Here is a 24,967-nt window from a genome sequence, read left to right as displayed (position 1 = left end):
ATTTTTTTTACATCCAACATTAAAGTTGGCTATAGCCAATTTATTAAGTTAACACAATTGATGTGTTTTTGTGTTTTAATTTAACAGTTTTAAATGTTTTTTCTTATGCCTAAATAAAAATAGATGGATTTTAGGAAGGGGGTCCCACATAAAAGTTCATCATACTTGGGGGTCCTTGGCATCATAAAGTTTGAAAACCCCTGAGTTATAACAGTGTTTTACATGATACAGTTATCATACTGCACCCCCTGCTGTTTGAAAACTGCTGTTTTTAGAGCATATTAATTAGCTCTATATGCCCAATACTTTATCAGAAAAATATGCGGCACACTTTGAAACAAAGTGTTGTTTAAATAAAGTGAAATATATATTTATCAGCATGGTGAAATGTGGCCCCCACATGCTATGATATACATATCTGCTTATCACTGAACACATGCTATTCAGTACAATAGTTACAAGCGCCGTTTCATGGTTTATCTTCAGTATTGCATGCAGCTAGGCAATGACAACGTCACAAAACATGCACAGCAAGAATACCCTTATTTCATAAATACATAGTTGCACTGTTAGACATTTCTGTAATTTGTACAGTTATTTACAATATATCACCCAGTATAATACTGTAAATTCTCTTTACAGTAAATAGCTGTAATTCCAGTTGCATCATGGGAATTTTCTGTGACGTCAAACACCAAATACAGTGATTCACTGTATTTTAAAAAAATAAAGTACAGTACTGTATTTACCACAACGGCTTCTTAGGCACAATTTGGAACGATAGGATTTGTTTAAGATTTCGATTAGGAACCATCAGTGCAGCGTTAAAAGTTTCACCCGAGGAGAGAGCTCCAGAGAATATATGAGCTGTGTCCAGACACCCTGAGAAGATTTTTTCATCCCCCGTGAGGAGAACAGCAAATAAGCAAGGTAGGTTTAAGTGATTGTACTAGACGCAGTTGTCTGCACCCCAATTTTACCTTGTCAGCATTGGTGCTAAAAACTGAGGTAAACTTAACGTTTTATTAAAAAAAATAGTTTATTGAATTATATCAGGAACCAGCAGCGTCGCAAGTTTTGCTCGAGGAGAGAGCTCACGGCCCGGACAACATAACATTAAAGCTATAGGTCATTGAGGTAAACCTAATGTTTTATTTTTAAAAAGACTTAGTGAGTTTATTGAATTAACGTTAACGATCAAAATAAAAGAAAAAATTATCGAGCATATTAGGCTTTACATCAAAACGAAGTTAGTTATTTTTTCCCCTAACATTTCATTTATAGACTAACTTACATTTTTCGTTTTTTTTTTTTTGTTTTTTTTTTGACATTCGTTCGACAGGATTTATTTTACATTTTTCAGATTAGGAACCCGTGCAGCATCGTAAATTTTACCCGAGGAGAGCTCTCACGGCCCAGACAGCATATAATGAATGTAATTTGATCAGCATTGGTGCTAAAAATTGAGGTAAACCTAACGTTTTATAATAAAAAAAATACTTGGTGAGTTTATTGAATTAACGTTAGGCTACTGATCATACTGATTTTTATCGAGCATTAAGCTTTACATTAAAACGAAGTTAGTAAATTTACGTTGGCCACAGTTGCAGAAATAACGTTGTTTTATTTAATTTTTTGACATTTCATTTATACACAGTTTAGTTTTTAGTTTTTTTTTCTTCAGATTTTTGACATTCGTATCGACAGATTATTTTACGTTTTAGATTAGGAACCCGTGCAGCATCGTAAATTTTACCCGAGGAGAGCTCTCACGGCCCAGACAGCATATAATGAATGTAATTTGATCAGCATTGGTGCTAAAAATTGAGGTAAACCTAACGTTTTATAATAATAAAAAATACTTGGTGAGTTTATTGAATTAACGTTAGGCTACTGATCCTACTGATTTTTATCGAGCATTAAGCTTTACATTAAAACGAAGTTAGTAAATTTACGTTGGCCACAGTTGCAGAAATAACGTTGTTTTATTTAATTTTTTGACATTTCATTTATACACAGTTTAGTTTTTAGTTTTTTTTTTCTTCAGATTTTTGACATTCGTATCGACAGATTATTTTACGTTTTAGATTAGGAACCCGTGCAGCATCGTAAATTTTGCCCGAGGAGAGCTCACGGCCCAGACAGCAATAACTAGATATTATCCGTCAGCTTGTAGTTAACGTTGGTCACTGGCGAATTTATTTTTGTAGTATTTTTGTTTCTTTCTCAAATATTATAATTGGATTGACATGATTTATTCTACATTCTAGAAAAGGAACCAGAGCACCGCAAGTTTTTCCTGAGGGAGGACATCACAGTCCCGGGGCTGAACATAGGAACTGTGTGGAGAGTGGAGACACCCTACGAATTTATGGACTAGGTAAGACACTTTTTAATAGGATATGTAAAGTATACACAGACACTTTTACGTTTGAGGATACCTAACTAAAGCTAATGCAAGATGGATACATATGTAATCCATCCTGCAATAAAAGGTTACAATGTTGTTTTTGATTAAATAGATAGTGAAATCATGTTGAGGTGATTCAGTAATATGATAATTTTGGAGGATGTAGTTTGTGCTGCTCCTATTATGTACTGACAGTTTTCTTTAGTGTCTTTTATTAAGCTAAATAACAGAAACACCTCTGTAATATACAATCAAGTTCAGCATCAATACAAAGTACATTCTTCAAAATATTAATAATAGTGAATCACCTCTTCCATAAAACAGTTCATGAAGGCAAGTGTATACTCAAATTGTATGACTAACTTTATGTCATTCTTATTTAGAGGGACTTCTTGCCATAATGGACCAGATTCCTCGTTCAAAAATTGGCACAGACATGGAACTTAAGTCTACATGTGTAAAAAATGAATTTGTTTTTCATGTTTATTTTTTTATGTATATTATTTTGCACCAAAGTTTCAGCATTCTTCAGTGATTGTGTTATTACTCATGTTTACAGAGGAGCTTACAAAGACTTCCACCATCAGCTCTGTTTCTGTTCAGTTTTCTGTGTTGGTTGATTGTTTGTAGTATTCTATATTTTTAATTGTTATTCTTTTTTTTTCTTTTTTTCCCCCTTTGTTGCACTTTGTGATTCGGAATGAAAACTTCGTTAAAAATAAAGTCTATTATTATTATTATTATTATTATTATTATTATTATTATTATTATTATTATTATGTTTAAATGTAAGCAATTGCAATGTTTTAAATAAAGAGTTTCATATTTAATAATATGTGTGTCTGTTTGGATTAAATGTAAGAATTGTGTCAGATACAAAAAATAAATAAAAAATATTCTAATTCAGTAAGAATTAATAATTGAATAGGATTAGGATTAATGTACTATTAACCAAGGTTTACAGTAATGGTACTGTATTACATAATTACAGTAACATGTAGTTACTGTAAACTGAAATGTGGTTATTGTACTGTAAATCTCAAATACAGTAACTTACTGGCAACAGTGTTGCCAGTAAGTTACTGTAAAATCTCTCTTAAATGTCTAACAGTGTGTGTCATTTATTTGTCAATTTAAATTATTTATACACTGTATAAAATATTGTTGGTTTAACTTTAAAAAAGTAAGTAATCTGGTTGCCTTAATTTTAAATGAAAATGAAATTATTTTAACTTATCTGAACCACATAAAACCTGATAAATAATGAAAATAGCACAATTTTGCATGTTTCACTGTGTGCGTCATCACAAATAAAACACACAATTACCCAATATGCTTTTAATAATATTTGAATAAAGGTTTTTAATTCTCAAAAATGTTCATTGTATTAACTCAATTTTTTTTTAATTTCAATGAACTCAAAATTTTAAGGCAGGTACCTTTTTTTTACAGTGTATAAATACTAATTAAATATTTATTTATTTTTTCAATATTAAATAAAAAAATATTTAAGTTAATTATTGGAATCAACAGCAACTCAGCCATGAAGCTTTAGGCCTTGTAAAATCACAGAGCAGGGTGCGCAGAAATAGACAATTTTCTGCAGAGTCAATAGCTACAGACCTCCAAACTTCTTGTGGCCTTATCTCAAGAACAGTGTGTAGAGAGCTTCATGGAATGGGTTACCATGGCCGAGCAGTTGCATCCAAACCTAACATCACCAAGTGCAATGCAAAGCATCGCATGCATTGGTGTAAAGCACACCGCCACTGAACTCTAGAGAAGTGGAGACGTGTACTCTGGAGTGATGAATTACATTTCTCTGTCTAGCAATCAGATGGATGAGTCTGGGTTTGATGGTTGCCAGGAGAATGGTGATTGTCTGACTGCTTTGTGCCAAGTGTAAAGTTTGATGGAGGGGGATTATGGTGTGGGGGTTGTTTTCCAGGGGTCGGGCTTGGCCCATTAGTTCCAGTGAAAGGAACTTTTAATGCCTCAGCATTCCCAGACATTTTGGACAATTTCATGCTCCCTACTTTGTGGGAACAGTTTGGGGATGGCCCCTTTCTGTTCCAACATGACTGTGCACCAGTGCACAAAGCAAGGTCCATGAATAAATACATGGAGGAGGAGTTTGGTGTGGAGGAACTTGACTGGCCTGCACAGAGTCCTGACCTCAACCCGATAAAACACCTTTGAGATGAATTAGAGCGGAGACTGTGACCCAGGTCTTCTCGTCCAACATCAGTGCCTGACCTCACAAATGCGCTTCTAGAAGAATGGTCAAAAATTCCCATAGAAACACTAAACATTGTTGAAAGCCTTTCCAGAAGAGCTGAAGCTGTTATAGCTGTAAAGGGTGGCCTGACTCCATATTAAACCCTACGGATTAAGAATGTGATGATGTCATTAAAGTTCATGTGCATGTAAAGGCAGGCGTCCCACAACTTTTGGCAATATAGTGTATTTTAAGATATGTCTGTGCAAGTTGCTTTAAGTTAAAACAACTCAAACATACATTTTAGTCTAGAACTAGGACTAAGCTTTGTCTGTGAAGCCTGGGTTATCTACAGAAAAAAATACCTCATATTAGTGTAATGCCTCGCTTTGCCCCTTTACACTAGACAGTTTAGTAACGCTGTGTTGGTGTGAGTCCCGTATTCTTCTTCCTCTGCTGATGTAGAAACAGGAACCGGGGCTGTGGCATATTTGTAGCCACAGATCGCATGCACGACAATGGAGTTCTTTTCCTGCCGTTTTACAACTTCAAAAACTTGAGACGTGTTTTGTCCTCATTTAAAAAGTTTTACACAAAAGGAAAGGGACAACACTTCTGAAAAATGGTATACATTCACAGGAGATGAAGACTGCAGTCATATTAGTAACCTAAACGTTTTTCTTTATTTGTTGACGTTATTTAACATGAAGTGGGTTGCCTCAAGAGGGCAGACAACTTTTGTTTGTGGAAGAAATTAATGAATGACTTTTTACAATGGCACCAGTCACTGAAAACTTCAGCCATATGCTTTTGTAAACGGAAGTCTGTTTAAGCCCAGCATCCTACTGCACCTTAAAGGGATAGTTAACCCAAAAAATGAACAGTTTGTCGTCATTTTCGTACCCTCAAGGTGTTTCAGAAAGCAAATATTTTGAAGAATGTTGGTAACTAGAAAGTAACAGGGAATTTGTAGCAGCACAGGGAGTTTGTCATGCCTAGAAGTAAAACAAAAAGACATGAACTTTCTTTTATTTCATGTGCTCTTAAATTGTTTTACAAATAACTCTTTAGGTGTTTGAATGTATGAAGTCCAGTTCTGCTTTTCTTTGTGTGTATTTGTGCTGTACTATCTCTCAGAAATGAATGATAATATTATGTTAGAATTATTACTGAGTATACATGTTATGTATGAGTATGTTGACACATTTCAGGGTTTTGTGCTGCAATATCCTCCCTTGTCAAACCTTAAATAAACCTAAACCTAACCTAACATTGACTTTCATAATGTGTGTGTGTGTGGGGGGGGAGGGAGAGAGAGAGAGAGAGAGAGAGAGAGAGAGAGAGAGAGAGAGAGAGAGAGAGAGAGAGAGAGAGAGAGAGAGAGAGAGAGAGAGAGAGAGAGAGAGAGAGAGAGAGAGAACTATTGTATTTCTTCAAAATATCTTCAATTGTGTTCAGCAGAAGAAAGAATGACATACAGATTCGGAACAACATAAGGGTGAGTAAATGACAGAATTAGCATTTTGGGGTGAATTTTCCCTTTAAAGACGCACCCTGAGCCATTTATATTATCCCGAATGTTTGTGGGCGTGGACAATATAATGATGAATAATTACACAATTAAAACAAACAAACAAAAGACACTATGATTATCTTGGATAAATACGCTGACATGGCAGGCATGCAGCTCAATTTCAACGTATCCTTAATCTAACATGATACTCTTAGATCATGCAGTAGCTGTTTTACCGTATTCAAAGTAGAGGAGCGCATATGAAAAGTTTTGTAACAAGTGGGAGTCAGTATGTAGGGAAATGTAAAAAGCATGCGCGACCAAAGTAGTGCATGGCTGCAATAACTGCGTAAGTATAATCCCCTAAACGTATTTGAAATTGTTAATTTGTGCGGCCCCCTCACCCTCAGTCCAAAACTAAAACATCGGATGCTCAAACCTCCAAACGGCATTTTGCCATGGCTCGTTTCTTGGTTGTGTGCGCAGGACGTTTTCGAATTTGGGGCAAAATGGCGTAGTGGTTCGTCTGAGGGAAGATCGTCTAATGTGCTGATGGACTACTTTGACTCTCTGTGCGACTTCACAGAGTAGAGTACGGTACAGCATACTAAGGGGTGTATACATCCACGATGTGTTTAGCGAGAAAGGGGTAACTGTTCGTTTCTAGGCAGTTGTTCTAGAAGACTTCTGTATATTTAACACTATTTTGGGGGGTGGGAAGAGGAAGAATGACAGAGGTCTTCCAACAGAGCGGTTGTAAACATGAACGGTGCCCTGTACATTTCGTTTTTCCAAGGTCAGCTGGAGTCCGCACTGGAGCAGGTAGTGCAGCTCGCCGTTCAGGAAATCACCAAGACTGTTGGGGCCACTTTGAATTCAATGCTATTGGAAACAGCCACCAAAGAGCAGGAAAACCAGCGTTTAAGGGCAACCATTCAGTCAAGGGAGCTAGAATACGGAGGGAGCGGGAAAAGCAATGCGTCTAGGAGAAAAACAGACACGAACGATGGAACAAAGCAACACACCCCCAGCCAGAGCCCTGAATGTGGCGATCAGTCTGAAACGCTCAGGCGTGAACAGAAAGGGCGAGCAGTTGGTAAGACTATTTGTGTGCAAAATGTGTCTTTTAAATGATTAAATGTCTTTAATATATTGTACAATAATCTGTATGTTTGGAGCGCTCATGTTTACAATGCAAATCTGACTCGATGGGTTGGTGCGCAGTGACGAGCTTTATAAAAACAAGGGTAACACCATTTTGAACGGAAGGAGGAAGTCATAATAAACTTAGACCTATTTTCTTTTCTGTTTTTGCACCCATGCATTTCAATTCCCGAATTGTGGTTAAACGCCCATACATTTCAGAAACGTGGCACGAATGTTGCTAAATCCAAACCATGATGGAAAATCCATCCAGCTTTAGATAGTAACTGTTTTGAAACATGGTAGTTGGTTTCTTGCTGGGTTACGAGACATAATGCTTCAAAAACCAGCTTTATTTTATTTTTTTATTTTTTTTGCGGTCTACCAGCTTGCACCATATTTTGACCAGCTAGAAATCTCTGATTTAAAAACACATTTGCTAACAAAATCTTGATTCCAGTCTTATTTAGAAGTCTAACTTATTTACTTTCTTGCTAAAGTTCAAGATGGCAATTAAGCAAACTCATCCATAGAAGTCTTAAGGGGATTTTTTTTTTTAAAGAACCAAATCCTCTGTTGAAGGAAGTGTGCAAGTCTGCCTAATTGTTCTAAGTAGCCTGTAGACATTGTTTTTGACAGAATGTTTTGTCTTTGTTGAGAGGAATTGTATTGGTGTCTGGTCTTTGAAATGAATCTTAGTTAGCAGTCCTCAGGCCTGTGTGGGCATGTATACAGGGACAGTTTGATGTTAGGAGTCTGTTATGACTGCTGCCAATGGCTGGTTTGGGTGATGACGCTTCTGTCGTTGAGCTGCTCCTTAGCGCTGCTTTTCATACTGCGGTGACGGTAGCCATGGGGAGGGTGTCCTTGCCTTGCATTTTAGCCAATGGAGGTGGTTAGAAAAAGCCACACCTACCAGACCCTGCGGAGGGTATCCATGGTTGGGGTCTGAGGGGGGTAGTATCATGAGGGTCTTCATTCTACATAAGCAGGGACTGCAGCCAAATCACAAAGGAGCCCTGTGATCGGCTTTGCATGTTAACATGCTATGATGCACACAACAACGCTCATTTAATTTCTTTGATATAGATACACCATTACACCAAAGTCAAATGAATGGAGATCAGTGATTTCCATTTACCTTGCATACAGTTCAAAATTGCATTTGAATAGGTAAATCTTTTTTTTTCTCGATTGCGGCGACATCAGGCCTCAACCGTAAGCATGGCCCACTAACCTGTGGCAAGTGCGAGAAAGTTCCAGGCCATTTGAAACCACTGCTGTCTGAAACTTGCCTTGCAGACAAATCTGATGTATTCAAAATCAAGATCTTGTTAGCTAATGCAGCAGAGCAGACAATGAAAGAATGACTTGTGGCAGTTTTTGGAGCATCAGAGAAGGATTGTGTTGAAAACTACAAACCAATTAGTAATGCTTTGCAGTCCATGCTATCGTTTTCCTTCAAAATGAATTTATATCTTTATGTAAAGAAACATTTGTGAAGAGATATGTTAAAAAAACGAAAATTTTAAGAAAATGTAATAAAAAAAATTAAATAAATATATAATAATCATATATAATAAATAGTAAATATAAAAATGCTTTGCAAGAATTCAAATTGGTCAGTTTTTATTTTTGTTAGAAGTAATATTGTTAAATATCTTAAATTGTAAATACTTTCTGTTTGGTCATATTTTATGGTTGGGCCTGAAAATGAAAATAAAATGGATTTTTAATGCCTGTGAATAATTCATTAGTTCGTATTGTTCCAAAGAAATAAAAGCCTCTGAAACAACTTTCCTTTTTGACTGATGTCACAGAGCGCTCTTACTTTTCAGCCTCTCTGTCATATAAGCCCCGTTTACACCTGATATTAAGGAGTGTTTTAATTAATCCGATCACAAGTGGGTGACGCTAAAAACAGGTGTAAACAGAGTCTAAAAAGTTTTGAGTGTGTCCATTTTCTACCTCTTCCAGAGGTAGTTGAAAATGCATTCAAACACAAAAGACCACCTATTATCTGCCTACTAATCTAATGTGTAAAAATTATGGAAAGCACATGATAATGCATGGAACGATATCCGTTTCATGCATTATCATGCATATGTTTCCGTCAATCTAATCACAAGTGGATGATGCTAAATACAGGTGTAAACAAGTTTTAAAATGATTTAAGAACCAAAACCACCTAACCCGCTAATGCGTACATATTATGGGAAACACGCTAGCCAGGTGAAAAATGTACCACGCACAATGGCCCTCATTTATCAAAAGTGCGTACACCAAATTTCCAGTGTACACCAAACCCAAGGTGACTTTGAGATTTATCAATATGGACGTTGGCGTACGGCACGCTCAAATCCTACGGCAGCTCAGGAGGTGGTGTAAGCACGTTTGAGTTAGTGCGAAAATGCGCAGAAAAACAATTCCTAACACCACAAAACACACTGACAAAGATATGCTATATTATGACCCACTGTAAAAACAACAACAACAACATAGTAATTATAAACTTCAGTGTTTATTTTTGTGCAATGGACTTCAATGTTTAATTTGTGTGACTATACCAAAGCATTTGATTTGTAGGCATGTGTCTTCCTCCAGTTGCGAGCCTGTGCACTTTACCTGATGGTTCAGGGTTAGGCCCGACAGCTGCACACAGACTGGGACTGAAAATAATTCAGACTGACAAAATAATAAAAATGACATTCTTCTTCTTTTAAATAATAATAATAAAATAAATAATAACGACATTCTTCTTCTAAAAAACAATAAGTGTCATTAATAATAAAAATCATAATAATAATACGAATCTTACAAATTGTTATGCAATTATCAATGTGAATGAATAGTACTCCACATCACATCATCACTATCGTACACCCCAGTAGCCTACATGTGCAGTGATACGAAATTAAATGCTAATTGTTTCAAAACATATTCTGTAAAATAATGCATTGTGATAAATAGCTGTTTGGATGAGAAATTAAACTGCTGGAGTGTGCTTCTCAACCCCCACACTATTAACAGTACTCCTAATTTAGGTCCACATTTTGTTTTTGTGGGTGCCTTTATTCCCACAATAAAAAGACTTTATTTAAACTCTCAAATAAAACAATTTCGCTTTTTTCCACTTCCCTATAGTAATGGTCTCGATGGGTCATCTCACTAGTCAGGACACTGATCAGGGAGTCAGCCCATTGACTTATGTCCTAATCAGTGCCCTGACTAGTGAGATGATTGAGACGCGCCTGATCTCCACCTCGGAGAAGTTTCTCTTCTGTGCCGTCTTCCATGTGTCCATGGCGTAAAATGAGGGCGTGGGGGAGGCGGCTATATAGGGGCGTGTTATCATAATGACGATCGTTTTCAGCCACGGCATTTATCAAGGGCTAGTATTGCGTACACGTCGATTGCAGAGGTGCACACAGCTTCATAAATCAGGCGGTGAGAATCAGCGTTTTGCGTGGTCTTTTGGCTGCCAGAGCAAAAAACAAAAGCTGCTCTCCATATGCTTTTCTGTTTTGTCCACTCTCATTCATATGTTTATTGCTCGAGCTTATTTTATCCATTAGATTGAAAGGTCTGAAAAAACCCATACATTACCCACCCATAGACCCTCCCCTTGAAGAAATCAGGACGTGGTTTTGGACAAAAGAGATATCAAGTGTGTATGGGTATGCGTCTCCCTCTTCTACTTGTGATCCGCTCAACCAAAACACATCTTAATGGTAGGTTTACAAGGTGTAGCAGGGCCTAGAGACTGCTTTACATGATCCATCCAGTTGCCAAAGGATCAAGTCAAGTCATGCACTACATATCTTTTTTCTTGAATATCCTGTTTCATTCTGCAATGCATCACATTACAGAAGAAAACTGGTTGTGAATGGCTTTTCATGTCTAGAATGTGTTTTTTCATATTTTTATCATCAGCGTGACTAGTGTTGTTGTCAAAAGTACTGACCGCAATACCAAATTGGTACTGACATTTTAAAAATGTGACGCTTTGAGCACTGTTGAGCTGAATCGTAAACACCTCTGACTGACCGTTGTGCTCACGCGCTCATCAAATAGTTCTGTGATTGGCTACAGTGATCAGCTCTTCACAAACATGTTGTAAAAATACATCAATGACGCTTTTCACAGAGCACTTGCACAGATACACACAGAGCTTTTGAATGCAGGTGTCTACCGGTCCGCTGGTTGAGGCCTAGCCTAGAAATCTAGACGCACCCTAGCGGCAGCAAATTGAATCTGCCCGCAAGTGTCGTCTAGGAACTCTCAATACCCTTCTGAGCTGTATTCCTCACAATCTGGACGGGCCAATCACATCGTGTATAGAGTCGGCGGGCGGGGCCATAATGACGTCGGCCGTGTTGCGTTTGCGTGCTTCTAGTAAACACAGAAACTGGCGAACGGCGGTCTTTCGAATCAGCTCTGACCGCGACTCTGGAAGACTTGGAGTTAAGCTTTTCTCTGAGAAAAGAACAAAGAACGGCACTGAAGTCATTCTTAAAAAGGGAAGCTGTGTTCGGAGTTTAGCCGACCGGATACGGTGAATGTTTAATCTATCAACAAGCTCTGTTTCACCTTCGTTGCTCTGGTTGGTTGTAGCGCTATCCTATCGCGTGCAGAGGGAGTTTGAAAGACAACCGTTTATCCCGCCCCTCGGATTGAGCCCTGTCTATGGTGAGTTTCCAGACCAAACATCTTGATGTGGGTCTAGCTTGTCAGGCTAGTTGAGGCCTGCTTGTGCTTTCAAACCCTCCTGCTCCTGCTTTCAAAACACTTTTAAACACATCCGTGTTCTTTCAAATCGCTGCCGTAACGTTGATCATTGTAGCCAATCACAGGCACATCCGATGAGCGCGTGAGCGCAATGACTAGTCAGAGGTGTTTACGGTTACAGCTCAGCAGTGCTCGAAGCGTCACATTTTTTACACTTCCGTACCGATTTGGTATCGTAGTTGGTACTTTTGACAACACTAAGCATGACTATAGACCGAACACACAACGCGTCTGACAATGGTATATTTAAAAACTTGCATTTTGATGGTCCCAAAAACGCTGTTGTCGTGTAAATGAATGGGCAAAAAGTTTCCCGTTTTAAGTTAAAATGGTGTCAAATTGTCAAAATCACAGCGGAAAATTCTAATTTGTGTTCATGTTGCAGCTCAACCAGAGATAGCAGTTGTCAATGGGTATAAAACAACTTCACAAACAGTCTTTTCAACCGCACAGTATTATTTTGTTTATTTTACAAATATTCGTATCACAGAAGTACTGGGATAAAAGTAGTCTACGGGATCAATCAACTCCGACCTGCAGCTAGCCTATTCCTGTCTCGATCAAAATAAAGCATATTACCTATTCAAAGTATTTATGAGTGAGTCATTTATTCATTCATCCAAACAGTTTTTTTAAACAATTTAAAATACATTTTAAATAGACTGCAGCAATTAACATTTTGTCAGTGAATTAAGTTATTTTGTTAAGTTGTATGATGAGACTCATGATCTCCATTTGAAACACAAAAATCTTGCTCTGACAGTTAAGCATTAAGTGGCATTTGGGGAATTTTAGATGTGGCTTTTCAGTGGTCTGATCAGAATGGACTCCATACAGTCAGTGAGGAATGGAGAGGACGGCATGCTATGCATTTTAAAGACTGTACTGCTGCAGGGAGGTGCCATTTTTACAAGTTACAAGATAGCGTCCAACTCAGAATTCTGACCTCCGGCATTTCCTTCCCATTTGATTTCAAGTCACCAACATCCCATCACTACAAGCAGTGCTGAGGTAATTACATAGAGATGACCTACGATTCATCTTCCATCCTGAAATACAGATTTTTGGAGACACCTAAACCATCTAAATGAAATGTTCAGTGTCACTTTGAAAATCGAAACACTTTGACAGTTTGTCCACACTTTGCAAGACATGTTGGTAGGGATGCACCGAAATGAAAATTTTGAACGAATAGGTAATTGTTTGTATTCGATAACCGATATATATCGGCCCATAAATCTAAATCCAAGTTTTTATATAATTTTTGAGAGCCTGATTACAGAAACAAAATTCTTACCATTAGGCCATGTCCCAAGCACATAATTATAATGATGTTGTCTTTATAATTTTATGTACACTATATGACAGACTTGCACTGCACATGTTGCACTTAATTATTATATATTTTTTTAAAGTATTTTTAATCATGTTTAAAGCAATTCATAACTATCATGGCGAACAGTGCGCGTCTGAAGTTTCTCAGCTGAAGGAAATATTATTTATCAGCTTTTGTATATGAGTCAAAAAAAAAATATTGGGCCGATAACAAAATGAACACACATTGGCCAAAACTTTCATGGTGCATCCCAACATGTTGGCTTTGTTTACATGAAATACCATTTTTTTTGGTGAGATTTCTGGATAGCAATTATTAAAAGTTTAGTAGTTCCTTTTTTCCCTATTTTTTTTATTTATAAAAAAGCTAATTTATTCCGAGGTCAATTTTATGATTATTAGTAAGTGTTTATATATATATATAATTTTTTTTTTGGACCCACTTTATATTAAATGTCTTTAACTACTGTACGCCAACATTTAAATTAATAATTTGATACAATGTTACATACATGTTTTGGCAACTTACTTATTTTAACCATTTATTTTATTGAAATATGTAAGGAAAATTCAATAAGATGAGTGTATGTACTTAATTGTAATATTAATACATTTTAGTATTTGAATTTATATATATATTTTTTATTTTTTTTATTTTAAGGATATATTTTGTTTACTTTTTTATTATGAATAATTTTGTAGGACACCTGAAGTGTCCAGTTTAAAATAATTTGAGAACCATTATTTGTGTTTGTGTGTGTAATATATAAATACACACACACACACACACACACACACACACACACACACACACACACACACACACACACACACACACACACACACACACACACACAGTAAGGAAAATAAGTATTTGAACTCCCTGCTATTTTGTATTATAAGTTCTCCCACTTGGAAATCATGGAGGGGTCTGAAATTGTCATCGTAGGTGCATGTCCACTGTGAGAGACATAATCTAATAAATAAAAAAAATCCAGATATCACAATATATATTTGTATGACAACAGCTGCAACTAAGTATTTACCACCAAACCTGTCCTAGTCTTACCCGTATCCCACCTCAATACAACATGAACACAATAAGTATATTCGTACATAACAATTACATTTTCTCTTAAGTGTATACTAGTTAGACTTCTAATATAATGTGGGACCATATGTATATTTAATTGGTTTTGCAATGTAAGCTTTCTAATGTAAGTGTCATAAGTGTATAAATACATACTACACAAATGTTATTATATACAAGGCTTAAAATATACCACTCAATGTTATACGAGATCCCTGCTCCATCAAGAGAAATGCTTTCATTGTGAGATTCTTCTTAGATTGCTTTAAAATCTTGACAGAGTGTATTTGAGGCTTTAAATCTGAACTGTTGCTTGCTCAGAGTAAGGAGTGAAGCAAATTGGTGTGATTCTCATAAATGTCAGCCAGCAGTCTTATTTGGTGCAGTTCGCTGCAGTGTGTGGATGGCGCAGAGAGAGATTGGAGGATTTAAATGCAGTAACTACCTGTCACAAGAACCTCATCATATAGGGTTTTTCTAAGTAATTTTATATCATAATGTCCTCCATTTTGTCTCCATTTTAAGGTCAGTTAAAATCCGTTATGGAACACGTGCTGGAATTTGCAGTTTGTGAGCTGACCAAAATCGTGGAAGACAGCTTTGACGACCTGCTCTTGGAGTTCACCAAGAAGGAGCGGGAAAACCACATATTGAAAGAGCAGCTACAGGAAAAGAACTTAGTGGAAACCAGTGACGTGGTTGCTGTGGTACCGGAGGACTGTGAAAATGACTCTCCTAGCAGTTCCAAAGCAGAAAAGCAAGAGTCGAAAGGCCTGCAGGACCAATCACACAAAAAAGGCCGGGAAAAGGAACAAACTGAATCCACCAATGGTACAAAGTTCAAAAAGACATCCTTTATTTGAACCAGACACTATAAATTCATGTAGTCTAACTTTTAAGCAATTCAATGCTTAAATGCTAATTAAGAGGGTTTTTTAACATCCAGAAGGGTAAAGTTAGTTAGACTTGCTGCTTTTTTTGTTTAGAACAATGTGGGAGGTATTGAATCCGTATGATTTGTGCCTGCTGCTAACATTTATTTGCATGCATTGCCTGTGTTGCTTTAGCACTCGGGTCACTAAAATAAATATGAAAACCAGGTAACTGTACCAATCTGTTTGGTTCAGTTTACTATCTTTCAGATCTGTTCTGAGTGCTAATTTGCAGAGGATTCAACAGACTAGCCTTGACAATGCCAGTGTAACAGTCTTCCTACATTGTGATTTGAAATGCAGCTCTTGGGCATCATTTTCTTGTGATTTTCGCGATTTATATCTCCCACGATCAAGCGACAATGTAAATATTGTCTTTTTATAATAAAATATGCCCATTGTTTAAAAACAGCATTACACCAAACCAAATTTCCCCTGTTATCAACACATTATTTTGGCAAGTTTATTGTTCAACAACAGACCAGAAACAAAAATACTTTGTTTGGCCATCTGTTCTTTGGTTTTCATTCGGAATTCTATTTTTAAGCTCTCATGTAAAAAAACAAAGCAGTCCTGGCCAACAATTCGTCCCAAGATTGCTCACTGTAAACGTCTTCAGACAGATATCATCTGGATGGTAGGAAATTAGTGAATAAAAGTGCTTGTGCTTAAACTAACTTGTAAGTTAAACTTTCAAATAAAAATAAAAATACTTTTTAGCCAAATGTCCTTAATATTTATAAGTGAATTCTACATTTACAAATGAAATGCAAATAACCTCCTCTGGATCCTTGATTGCTAAATCAGCAAACAAAGTTTATGTGGATTTTCTAGTTTAGTTCAGTGTATAACCTCGAGTCAATTAAGCCTAAACAAAAAAATGTCTTCTGTTTTTTTCCTCAACAGAACCAGACAAGCAGACTGTCATTACGGTGGCTCAAGACTGGGTGCCCATCCTGGATAAAGTCTTCGGGCAGAAGTGGTGCAGTGACTTCTGGCAGATCAAAGAGGTCACCACCAGTAAGGAGGAGCACACCGAGCTGAGCTCAGGCTCGGTGACTGACATGAACAGCCTAATTAGAGAGACGCTCATGCCGTCTTGCCTGGCCTCTCAAAGGAAACTGGAGCTTGAGGTGGGGCAGCCGCCCTGGTTGCAGGTAGACGATATGGAGGTCGTTGCTCTATCCTCAGACACACAAGGTGTTCCTGTCGTCAGCTCCACAGGTAGGCTGCGCTGATGATCGAGTGCAGTTATAATTAGGGATGCACCGAAATTAAAATTATGGGTCGGAACCAAAAATTCTGGATGGTCTTGGGCGAAAATTAAAAATACTTATTGCAAATTTGCTTTTAAATTATTTTTTTATACATTAGTCTTAGTAGACTAATGTAAAGTCTACTAGTAGACTAATGCTCTAGTTGAGTCAAATCATTTTAATGACAAATGACACATTTTAATGAATAAAAAAAAAGAAAAAGAAGCTAATATACATATTTGTGTTAAGATGAAATCCACTAAATACAAGCATAGATACAGTACAAATAAGGTTCAACTGTAGTGTATTTTGATACAGACATGTAATAGTAGAGTGGTGCAGAAATGAAGTCACTTTGTAGGCCAACCGGCAGTTAGCGTCACTGGTTCACTCAAGAAAAATCCGATAGGATTTTCCCTTAGGCTTTTGGATTATCGCTAAAAACAAGCTCTGTGATCGAGAAAATGTTATGATACTTGCACATTTAGTCCTTCAAGATAATTATCACAGATGAACACAACATTTATGAATTTTCTGCCGTCACCAGAAGTAAAAAGCTAAAAGTAAGCTATAAATGAACTACACCACGCTCCCTCGACTTCACCGTCACCATCAGTATGCTTCCCACAACTCTTCCCCTTTTTATCTCAAAAAATTTTCCCAGAACGTTTAAGTTAGAATAGTTTATAAGAGCACAATTATGAGCATAATGAGCAAAAATTAAAGCAGACTGAGCTTACCTGTTTTTTCGGTTGATCTTTTCAGCCATTTTTTTTTTCTTTTGGCCAAAAACCGAAAATTTATTTTTTGCTGTTAACCAATACATTTCAATGCATTCCTAGTTCATATTTAAAAGCATATCAAGTCGTTTGTTTCAAGTCGCCCTCTTTTTATACACAGGCGACGACTCTCATATCAGATCCCCTTCTATGTTGCAAAGACTCCTGACACTTCCATCCCAGCTGCTCGAGGGTGACGATGAGTCCATGGATGCTGTTCCCAGTCAAGAAGTGTCCATGGACCCAGCTGATTCACAAGTCGGCAAAGGTTCAAAGAGTAACCAGGTGAATATGAAAAAGGAAGATGAGGATGACAACGAGGAAGACGATGAAGATGACGGGGAGACAATGGACAGGTGCGAGTCCTCGAAACCCAAAGGTAGGAGGAAATCCCATGCTTGCAAAGAGTGCGGCAGAAAGTTCAGCCGAGCGCATCTTCTCAAAACTCACCGTCAAACGCACGAGGAGATGCCCAACCGATGCCCAAAATGTGGAAAGAGTTTCTCCCAGTCTTCAAGGCTCCAGGCTCACTTACGGACGCACACGGACAAAACAATATGAGAGCGTGTAGACGGAGCAAATTCAGGAGAAATTTTGCAAATGAAAAGGGATGTTTTCCCATGTTTGTTGCTTCGCAGAGTGAGTCAGACTTTTAAATTAATTTCATGTAGGGATGCTCCGAATTTTGCAGCCAATACCGACTAACAGTTTCTTATAATCGGCCGATATCGATCCCAATCAGTGTTGGGTGTAACTAGTTACTAAGTAATTAGTTACTGTAATTTAATTTCTTTTCGTTTGAAAAAGTAAAGTAAGGGATTACTTTTTTTAATTTAATTACAGTTACTTCACAAGTAATTGAACTAAATACTGTGTAAAGACTGTAGAACAATTATATATAATACAATAGTGGAATAACATCAAAATTTAAAACTTTTAAAATGCATGTTTTTATCTATGCTTCTCACATTTGTAATACTTTGGTCAGTTAATGAGAATAATTGATGTAGTTTTATATTATGTATTTGAATGAATTAAAAGAACCATTTCATGTCTATCCTTGAATCACTTAACTCGAGGTTGATATAGTGTTTGAAAAGTAATACGTAATTAAATACTTTTTGGAGAGAGTAATTTGTACAGTAATCTAATTACACTATTGAAGATAGATGTAATTAGTAACTAGTAATTAACTCCTTTTTAAAGTAACTTACCCAACACTGATCCCAATCATTTAAGCTAAATAGAAGTGATATGTACACACTCTTTTGACTGTCATTGTTAACTTTTTTTCTTTTCTTTTATACCACAGATGTTGCATTGGTTATATTATTTACAGTAATAATACTGTTTTAAATGAGAATCAAATAAGCACAACAAATATTAATTTGAACATTTCAATAGGCCTTTTTTAAAACCAGAGCTTACTCAAAACACTATTCATGTAAGGATAATTTGGCTTATTAAAGAGCCTACAAGGCTTTATAACTGAACATAATTGCAGGCTGTCAGTCAGTGCAGTTACATTGTTACAATGCCACAAGATGAAGTTAATTTAACTTTGAGCACCACTTTACAAGGCTCAATTGATTAGCAACGAGTCACCTAAGTAACACTGAAGATGATGTTTCTCTTCAATGGCATTAATTCAATCCATTGAACAGAGCTGACGGCAGTCATGGGAAATCCCCTTAAACTTTGCTTTCATCTTCTGACTACTGATGGTAAACTGATTTTTTTCACAAATATATGATAATATAATCACACACCCTAAGTTTCCCTGTCGCTGTGTGTGTGTGTGTGTTTGTGGAGGAGCTTCCTCAGCCCAGCCTCAGACACAGAGAGATGACAGGCGCAGTGAATCAGGTTCGTTGTATAAACCTTATTCACAGCAGTGGCATCTTTTCTTCCCATTATTCTTCCCAATTTTAAACCGGAATGAATGTGAGGCTATGAGGGATAGACATGCGTCTCTTCAGTGAGTTGTACTGCTGACAAAAACACTGCAAAAATATCTTTCCAAGACATTTCATTAGACAAAAAACATCCACCAATATAAGCTGTGGAAAATTATAAGTGAACTAGGAGGTTTTTAGCTGATGCCATTGAAAACACAGCAAGTCTATTCCTCACAGCTTCGCTTTCATACGGCTCTGTTCTGAATAAGGTCTATTAAGTTAGCCAATGTTCCCCTGCGTGATATTTTTTTGGATCAATTTGTGATTATCGGCTGATACTGATATGTGGCCGATCAATCGGAGCATCCCTAATTTCAAGTACTGAAGGAAGTACAAAAAAACTCATAGCCTTTTTGCTAGTGTGAAGGTACTCAGATGAAAAAGGATGTCAAGGAATGTTTTTTTTGTTTGTTTTACCTTTATTTTAGTTCCTTAATTGTAGAGAAATTTGTAAGAAACATATATCAGTAACAACAAGCTGAGTATGCAGTGTAAATATCAGAGTAGGGCTATAGACCATCACATTAAGGACTGAAGAAGTTCCTTTTTTCATTGGGTGAGATTTTTCATAATACACGTTTTAAAAGATCCTGAAACTTTGTAAATATTTCAAACGTTACATGAAACTATAATGGGAAATGAATGGAGAGCAGTTCCCTTACAGCATGGTGGTCTTGTTTTTGTGTGTGTTTTTTTTACAAACCTTTTAAATGTGTTCAAATGAACTAGAGATAGTGTAACGCGTCTCCTGCGATCAAATCAACCATCTTTTTCCTTACTGACTTAGTAGTCAACATGAAATACCTCTTATGTTCAGATGTCATACTGGATTTTTTTTCGATATAATTAAGGTTTTGACTTATGTCCGATTCTAAATGTTTTCTTCACCATCGCGGATAGAGGATGGCTTACAGTTTTCCACTTGAACTCGCACAATTGTCATCATTGCATGACGTGCACAACCAAGGAGCTGTCTTCAAGAGGCAAGCGGTATAAGGGTGAAGTTGGTGTTAGGACAAGAAAAGTGAATTGAAATGGTTATTGGAAAGAAACTTGAAGTTCCTAACCCTTCATATTCTCATTTCAGTGACTTTATAAGTGGATCCAACTTTCCCAGTATCCTCAACTAGGGTAGTGTCTTCCTGTACTGATTGTGTTGTAGTATTTGCATGGCTCTACATCTTGAACTTAAAGAAATGCTCTGTTGCAAGATTTGGTTTTCCCAGCATCGGCGGCATATTTCTGAATATGGAGTCTTCCTTTTGGAAGCTGTTTTCAAAGAGGCAGACGAACCCCGCACTTACGATTTATGCCCTATATCGAAGGGAACGCTAACAGCGAAGTCCTACTTGTTACGCACATTCCCTGAAGTTTTACAATATCATTGTTCTCAGTAATAAGCATGATGGAGAAGAAAATTCAAGGTGTTACTGTTACTTCTTGGATCAATACCTCATCGATGGGACCATATCTTTGGGACTTCTGCAATAACAGGAGTTAAGGTCCTGTTCACAAGAAACGTTTACAAATGGAACGGGACTTGCTGTTGGCGTACTTATTATTTGATTGTGCATTTAAAAATGTGGCCTATTTTGTTTAACGCTACCTATTATCTCCCTGTAGGAAGGTACCAAGAACTTGTGACCCAAAGATTACAATGAAGGGAAACCTTATTCGACCATACATACTCTTTTAAGATTGTAGATTTTTTTCATGTGTTTTTCATTATGGGCCATTACATGTTAAATTATGAACTTTAGGGCCAAGTCCCAAATGGCGCACTTCATATGCACTTGTGATCTAAAGTCCACACGACTAGGTCGCCCAATTTATCATTTCAGAAAGGTGCTCGCGAGTGCCTACTTTGCGGTCAATATGTGCCCTAGATGTGCACTTTTACCAAGACTTCTACCTTGACAGTCAAAGCAGCATTATGTCACAAAAGTGTAGACTTGGAGAAAAGTTGCAAGGGGCTAGGGTTCCAATTGGGACAGGGCCTGAGCTTATTTTCAGGTGTATTGAGTATCTCAGGGTGTGTTCACACTTGGCATGTTTAATTCGATTAAAACAAACCCTGGTGCGTTTGCTCTGTTAGTGCGGTTAATTTGAATTAGTCTGAATGCTGGCGCCCGAACCCTGGCGCGCACCAAACAAGCGGACTGAGACTTGGACCATTTCCAAACAAACTATGGTGCGGTTTAGATGAAATACGAAAGCAACACAGACCAAAGACATGCAAACGAACCAAAAATGGGGCATGACGTCACAAGGTGCGACCCTAAAGAGGTCAATGCTCTTGGATACCCGTTTTTCTTTTCGATGTTGTCTGTCACATATCGGTAAATGCCCAGAGTCTCTTCTCAGCAGATCTTTGTTTGTGTGTGCGACAGAGGGATTCCTGCCGCTGTTTTAACTCCTTTACACATTTACGCAGAAGTTCTTCATGAGTTCTCAGCTGGTCAAAATACTCATATGTAGGCTACGCACATACATTGAGAGAATTTAGCCCAGAGCACAGTATTGTTTTGGATGAACAGTAGGTTCCGTCATGAGATTTACGCAATAAAAGTCGACTCATTATGTTGTAAACACCTCCATATGTCTTTAGGTTTATTATCTTAAGGTTTGCTGTTAAAATGCCCCTGTGGACACTAAGCGGACCAGGACAAAAGTTTTTTTTTTTTGTTCCGGACCAAACGAACCAAGCCGCACTGAACTACAAATGTGAACACACCCTTAACTTCATTAGTAGACTATAATGAAGTGCATCATCTGTTGCTAGTGCCTAGATTTATCTGTTCAATAAGCTGATTCATTCATTGTTTAGCACCCTGCCTTCGTTAAGAACTTACCAGAACTCCTCCTTTCTTGTGATTTTAGTGCTTTCATTTAAACAGTCAACTATAGATATTGTACTAGTTCTCTTTTATCCATGTTACTGATAGTCAGATCTGACTTGTAATTAGAAATGTTAAAATAACTTGTTCCATCAATGCAGAGAAGGATACTTGAGAGGGATAATTCACCCAAAAATGTAAACACTCATTTTCTCAACACACATTTCTCAAAATGTTCCACACAAGAAAGTAAGTCTTAAAGGTTTGGAATGACATGAGGGCGAGTAAATAATGACAGAATTAATGTTTTTGGGTGAACTATCACTTTAAGCGATCAAACGACTAAACTGGATCTGGTAATGGTAAGAGTGACAATATAATGGCATATTTTCATTTGTTCTAGGTTACAAGAAGCAATTTAAATGAATATTGAAGGACTTGAATTTCGCATTTGAATGCAGTGAAACGGCCCCATGTATGCTCATCTATTTATGACCATGAATTAAAGAAACTGCGCATGTAAAATCTCTTTGGGGTGCAGCTGTTTATTCATAATGGGGAATGTGTCTCTTGTAAAAACGACGTTGAAACATTATGCGGTATATAGTGCCTGAAATAGTTTGTGTGTGCGTGTCTGCAGTCACTGACTTTCCGTGTAGTTGATCATAATAATAACCCAATTGACCGGCATTGTTATCCTGTAAGAATGCTTTTACCTGTTCATTTTTGTAACCGTTTTTATGAAGCAAAATCAACCGTAACCTTCTACCAAAACAGTCTGAAAAAATGAGTTTTAAGAGCTTTGCAGTCACTTATTTGCCCAGAAAACTGCATTATTCTTACAAACTACTTGAGCGTTTTGGTGTTCTATGTTTTGCATGATGACTCCTTTTTTCTTTTTGTTAAGAATCTGTATTGCATTGTATTGAAAAAAAAAAACTTCAGACCAATTGGATCAAGTCTTTTCCATGGATCATGTTTAGTAGTTTTCTGTTATGTTAGGGCATAGTAGCTCTGAATGGATTATAGAGCATTTGACCAATAAATGCCAAGTATTACATTTGTACTTTTTAATTTTTTTAACTCCAGTATATATTTTGCACTGTTACTCCACACATCCATACCTCAGTTTTGTCTGTAGTCTGAAAGCTTTGCATTGAAATCAGATTGTTTGTTCAGTTCATTACCTCAGGTCTTGTTCACACAGTTACATCGTGAAAATAAACAACTACGAGTGCTCCGTTAAATTTTAAGCAACGCCTTTTGCGTTTACATTGTCATACTTTTGTTAGAATAATCATCTCTAAATTGATTCATGAAAACTCTCATTCGTTAATTTACAGAAAATTATGATCCATGTAATTATAAACCACATATACAGAAAATCAATAGTAAATCTTATTTCCAATGTGGAAAAAAAATTGGTCAATGATCAGAAATTGTTACTATAGGGAAGTTGGGTATATATATTTTTTGTTTTTGTTGGATGATTGATTTTTTTTCATATCTTAAGAATGCCTGTTGTTGTAACCAGCATTTACTTTTTTTAAAAACAAAAACAAAAAAACAATCTATCACTGAAATGTCTTTTTAATGTGACTTGAAGTAGTTGTACATTTGAATTATGGCAATACATTAAAAGGTGTAAAATCGCATCAATTACATCCTGTCATTTTTCATTCCGAGTCTTGAATCGAATCTTGCATTATCCTCTTCCTTCACTTCTACCAGTGCAACTTTGGAGTTGAATGAGTTTCTGAACTCTATGGACAACAGCTGGGATCATGAGAGATAAAAGTTTTCCTGAAGCCTGAATGCACAGATGGGTGAAATGTGACCAATTAAATATCCCTTAGGGCGTTTTTGTCTTTAATAAATTCTGTAAAGTCCTCCAGCTAGATGCAACTTGAAAAAGCCTTCCTGTTTGATGCTATTGTGATGTTCTAAGCACTAACAGCTGCGTGACGCTCGCAATTTGATTCGTATCAGTCGTGGAAATTGCTGCGTACTGGTGAACCTTCACATCATTGTTTCTAAGAGCAAATGACATCCAATTGTTCCAATAGTTGTATAAACACATTTTTGAATGATAAGGCTTGAATTTAATGAGAAAGGCATCAGTTGTTGTACAGAAATCATACAATGGTTAAGTGATTCTTATATACTTAAATTCACACATTTGTTACCTAAACTTTTTTTTTTAAATGGTTAAAGGGACAGTTCACCCGAAAATGAAAATTACTCACCTTCAAGCCATCCTAGGTGTATAGACATTCTTCTTTCAGATGAACACAGAATAATTGTATCAGCTCATTTCAATTTATCATATAGCGACAATGTGGGCAGATAAGTAATACAGTTCATAATAAAAATGTTCAAAATAATTTTATTTAGATATTTACCCTAGTTGAAAACTTGTATTGCAATTTTAGTGTCCCAAGCCAAGGCTAATCCAAGCTTTATGTAGCACACATTTTTTAAGACGCAATATTATAAACGTAATCCACACGGCTCAGGAGGGGTTATTAAAGGCCTTCTGAAGTGAAATGATGGGTTTGTATAAGAAAAATACCCATATTTAACACATTATAAAAAAATATTTAGCTTCCGCCTTACCGCCTTCTGTATTCAACTTATGAAGAAAGCGTAACGCCTCTCAGTTCAAAGCGCTTACGCTACGTCCAGCATCATACGCCAGTTGTTTTTTT

At 36.9% G+C, this 24,967-nt stretch overlaps 1 protein-coding gene and 1 long non-coding RNA gene across 6 annotated transcripts in view; both read left to right on the top strand.

Annotated features, from left to right (window-relative positions):
• si:dkeyp-113d7.10 (zinc finger and SCAN domain-containing protein 16) overlaps nt 1-23,914 on the top strand; it is a 97,889-nt gene extending 73,975 nt beyond the window's left edge. For 2 of the 5 annotated variants that reach the window (XM_067426186.1, XM_067426187.1), the window contains 4 exons: nt 6,938-7,237; nt 15,023-15,328; nt 16,336-16,653; nt 17,586-23,914. In XM_067426186.1, the coding sequence (XP_067282287.1) occupies nt 6,938-7,237; nt 15,023-15,328; nt 16,336-16,653; nt 17,586-18,025 (1,364 nt within the window). In that variant the 3' untranslated portion in view covers nt 18,026-23,914. Of the gene's footprint in view, nt 1-6,663; nt 7,238-15,022; nt 15,329-16,335; nt 16,654-17,585 lie in introns of those variants that run through there. The other 3 variants (XM_067426189.1, XM_067426188.1, XM_067426185.1) reach the window with 2 other exon arrangements.
• Nucleotides 882-2,919, top strand: LOC137048163 (uncharacterized). Its single transcript, XR_010899326.1, has 3 exons — nt 882-930; nt 2,271-2,380; nt 2,794-2,919. It is a non-coding gene; the product is annotated as an uncharacterized lncRNA (long non-coding RNA).
• Nucleotides 23,915-24,967: the final 1,053 nt, after the last annotated feature.

Source organism: Pseudorasbora parva, chromosome 19 (assembly GCF_024679245.1).
Source record: "Pseudorasbora parva isolate DD20220531a chromosome 19, ASM2467924v1, whole genome shotgun sequence".
Lineage (NCBI taxonomy): Eukaryota > Metazoa > Chordata > Actinopteri > Cypriniformes > Gobionidae > Pseudorasbora > Pseudorasbora parva.
This window is presented reverse-complemented; position numbering and strand designations above follow the sequence as displayed.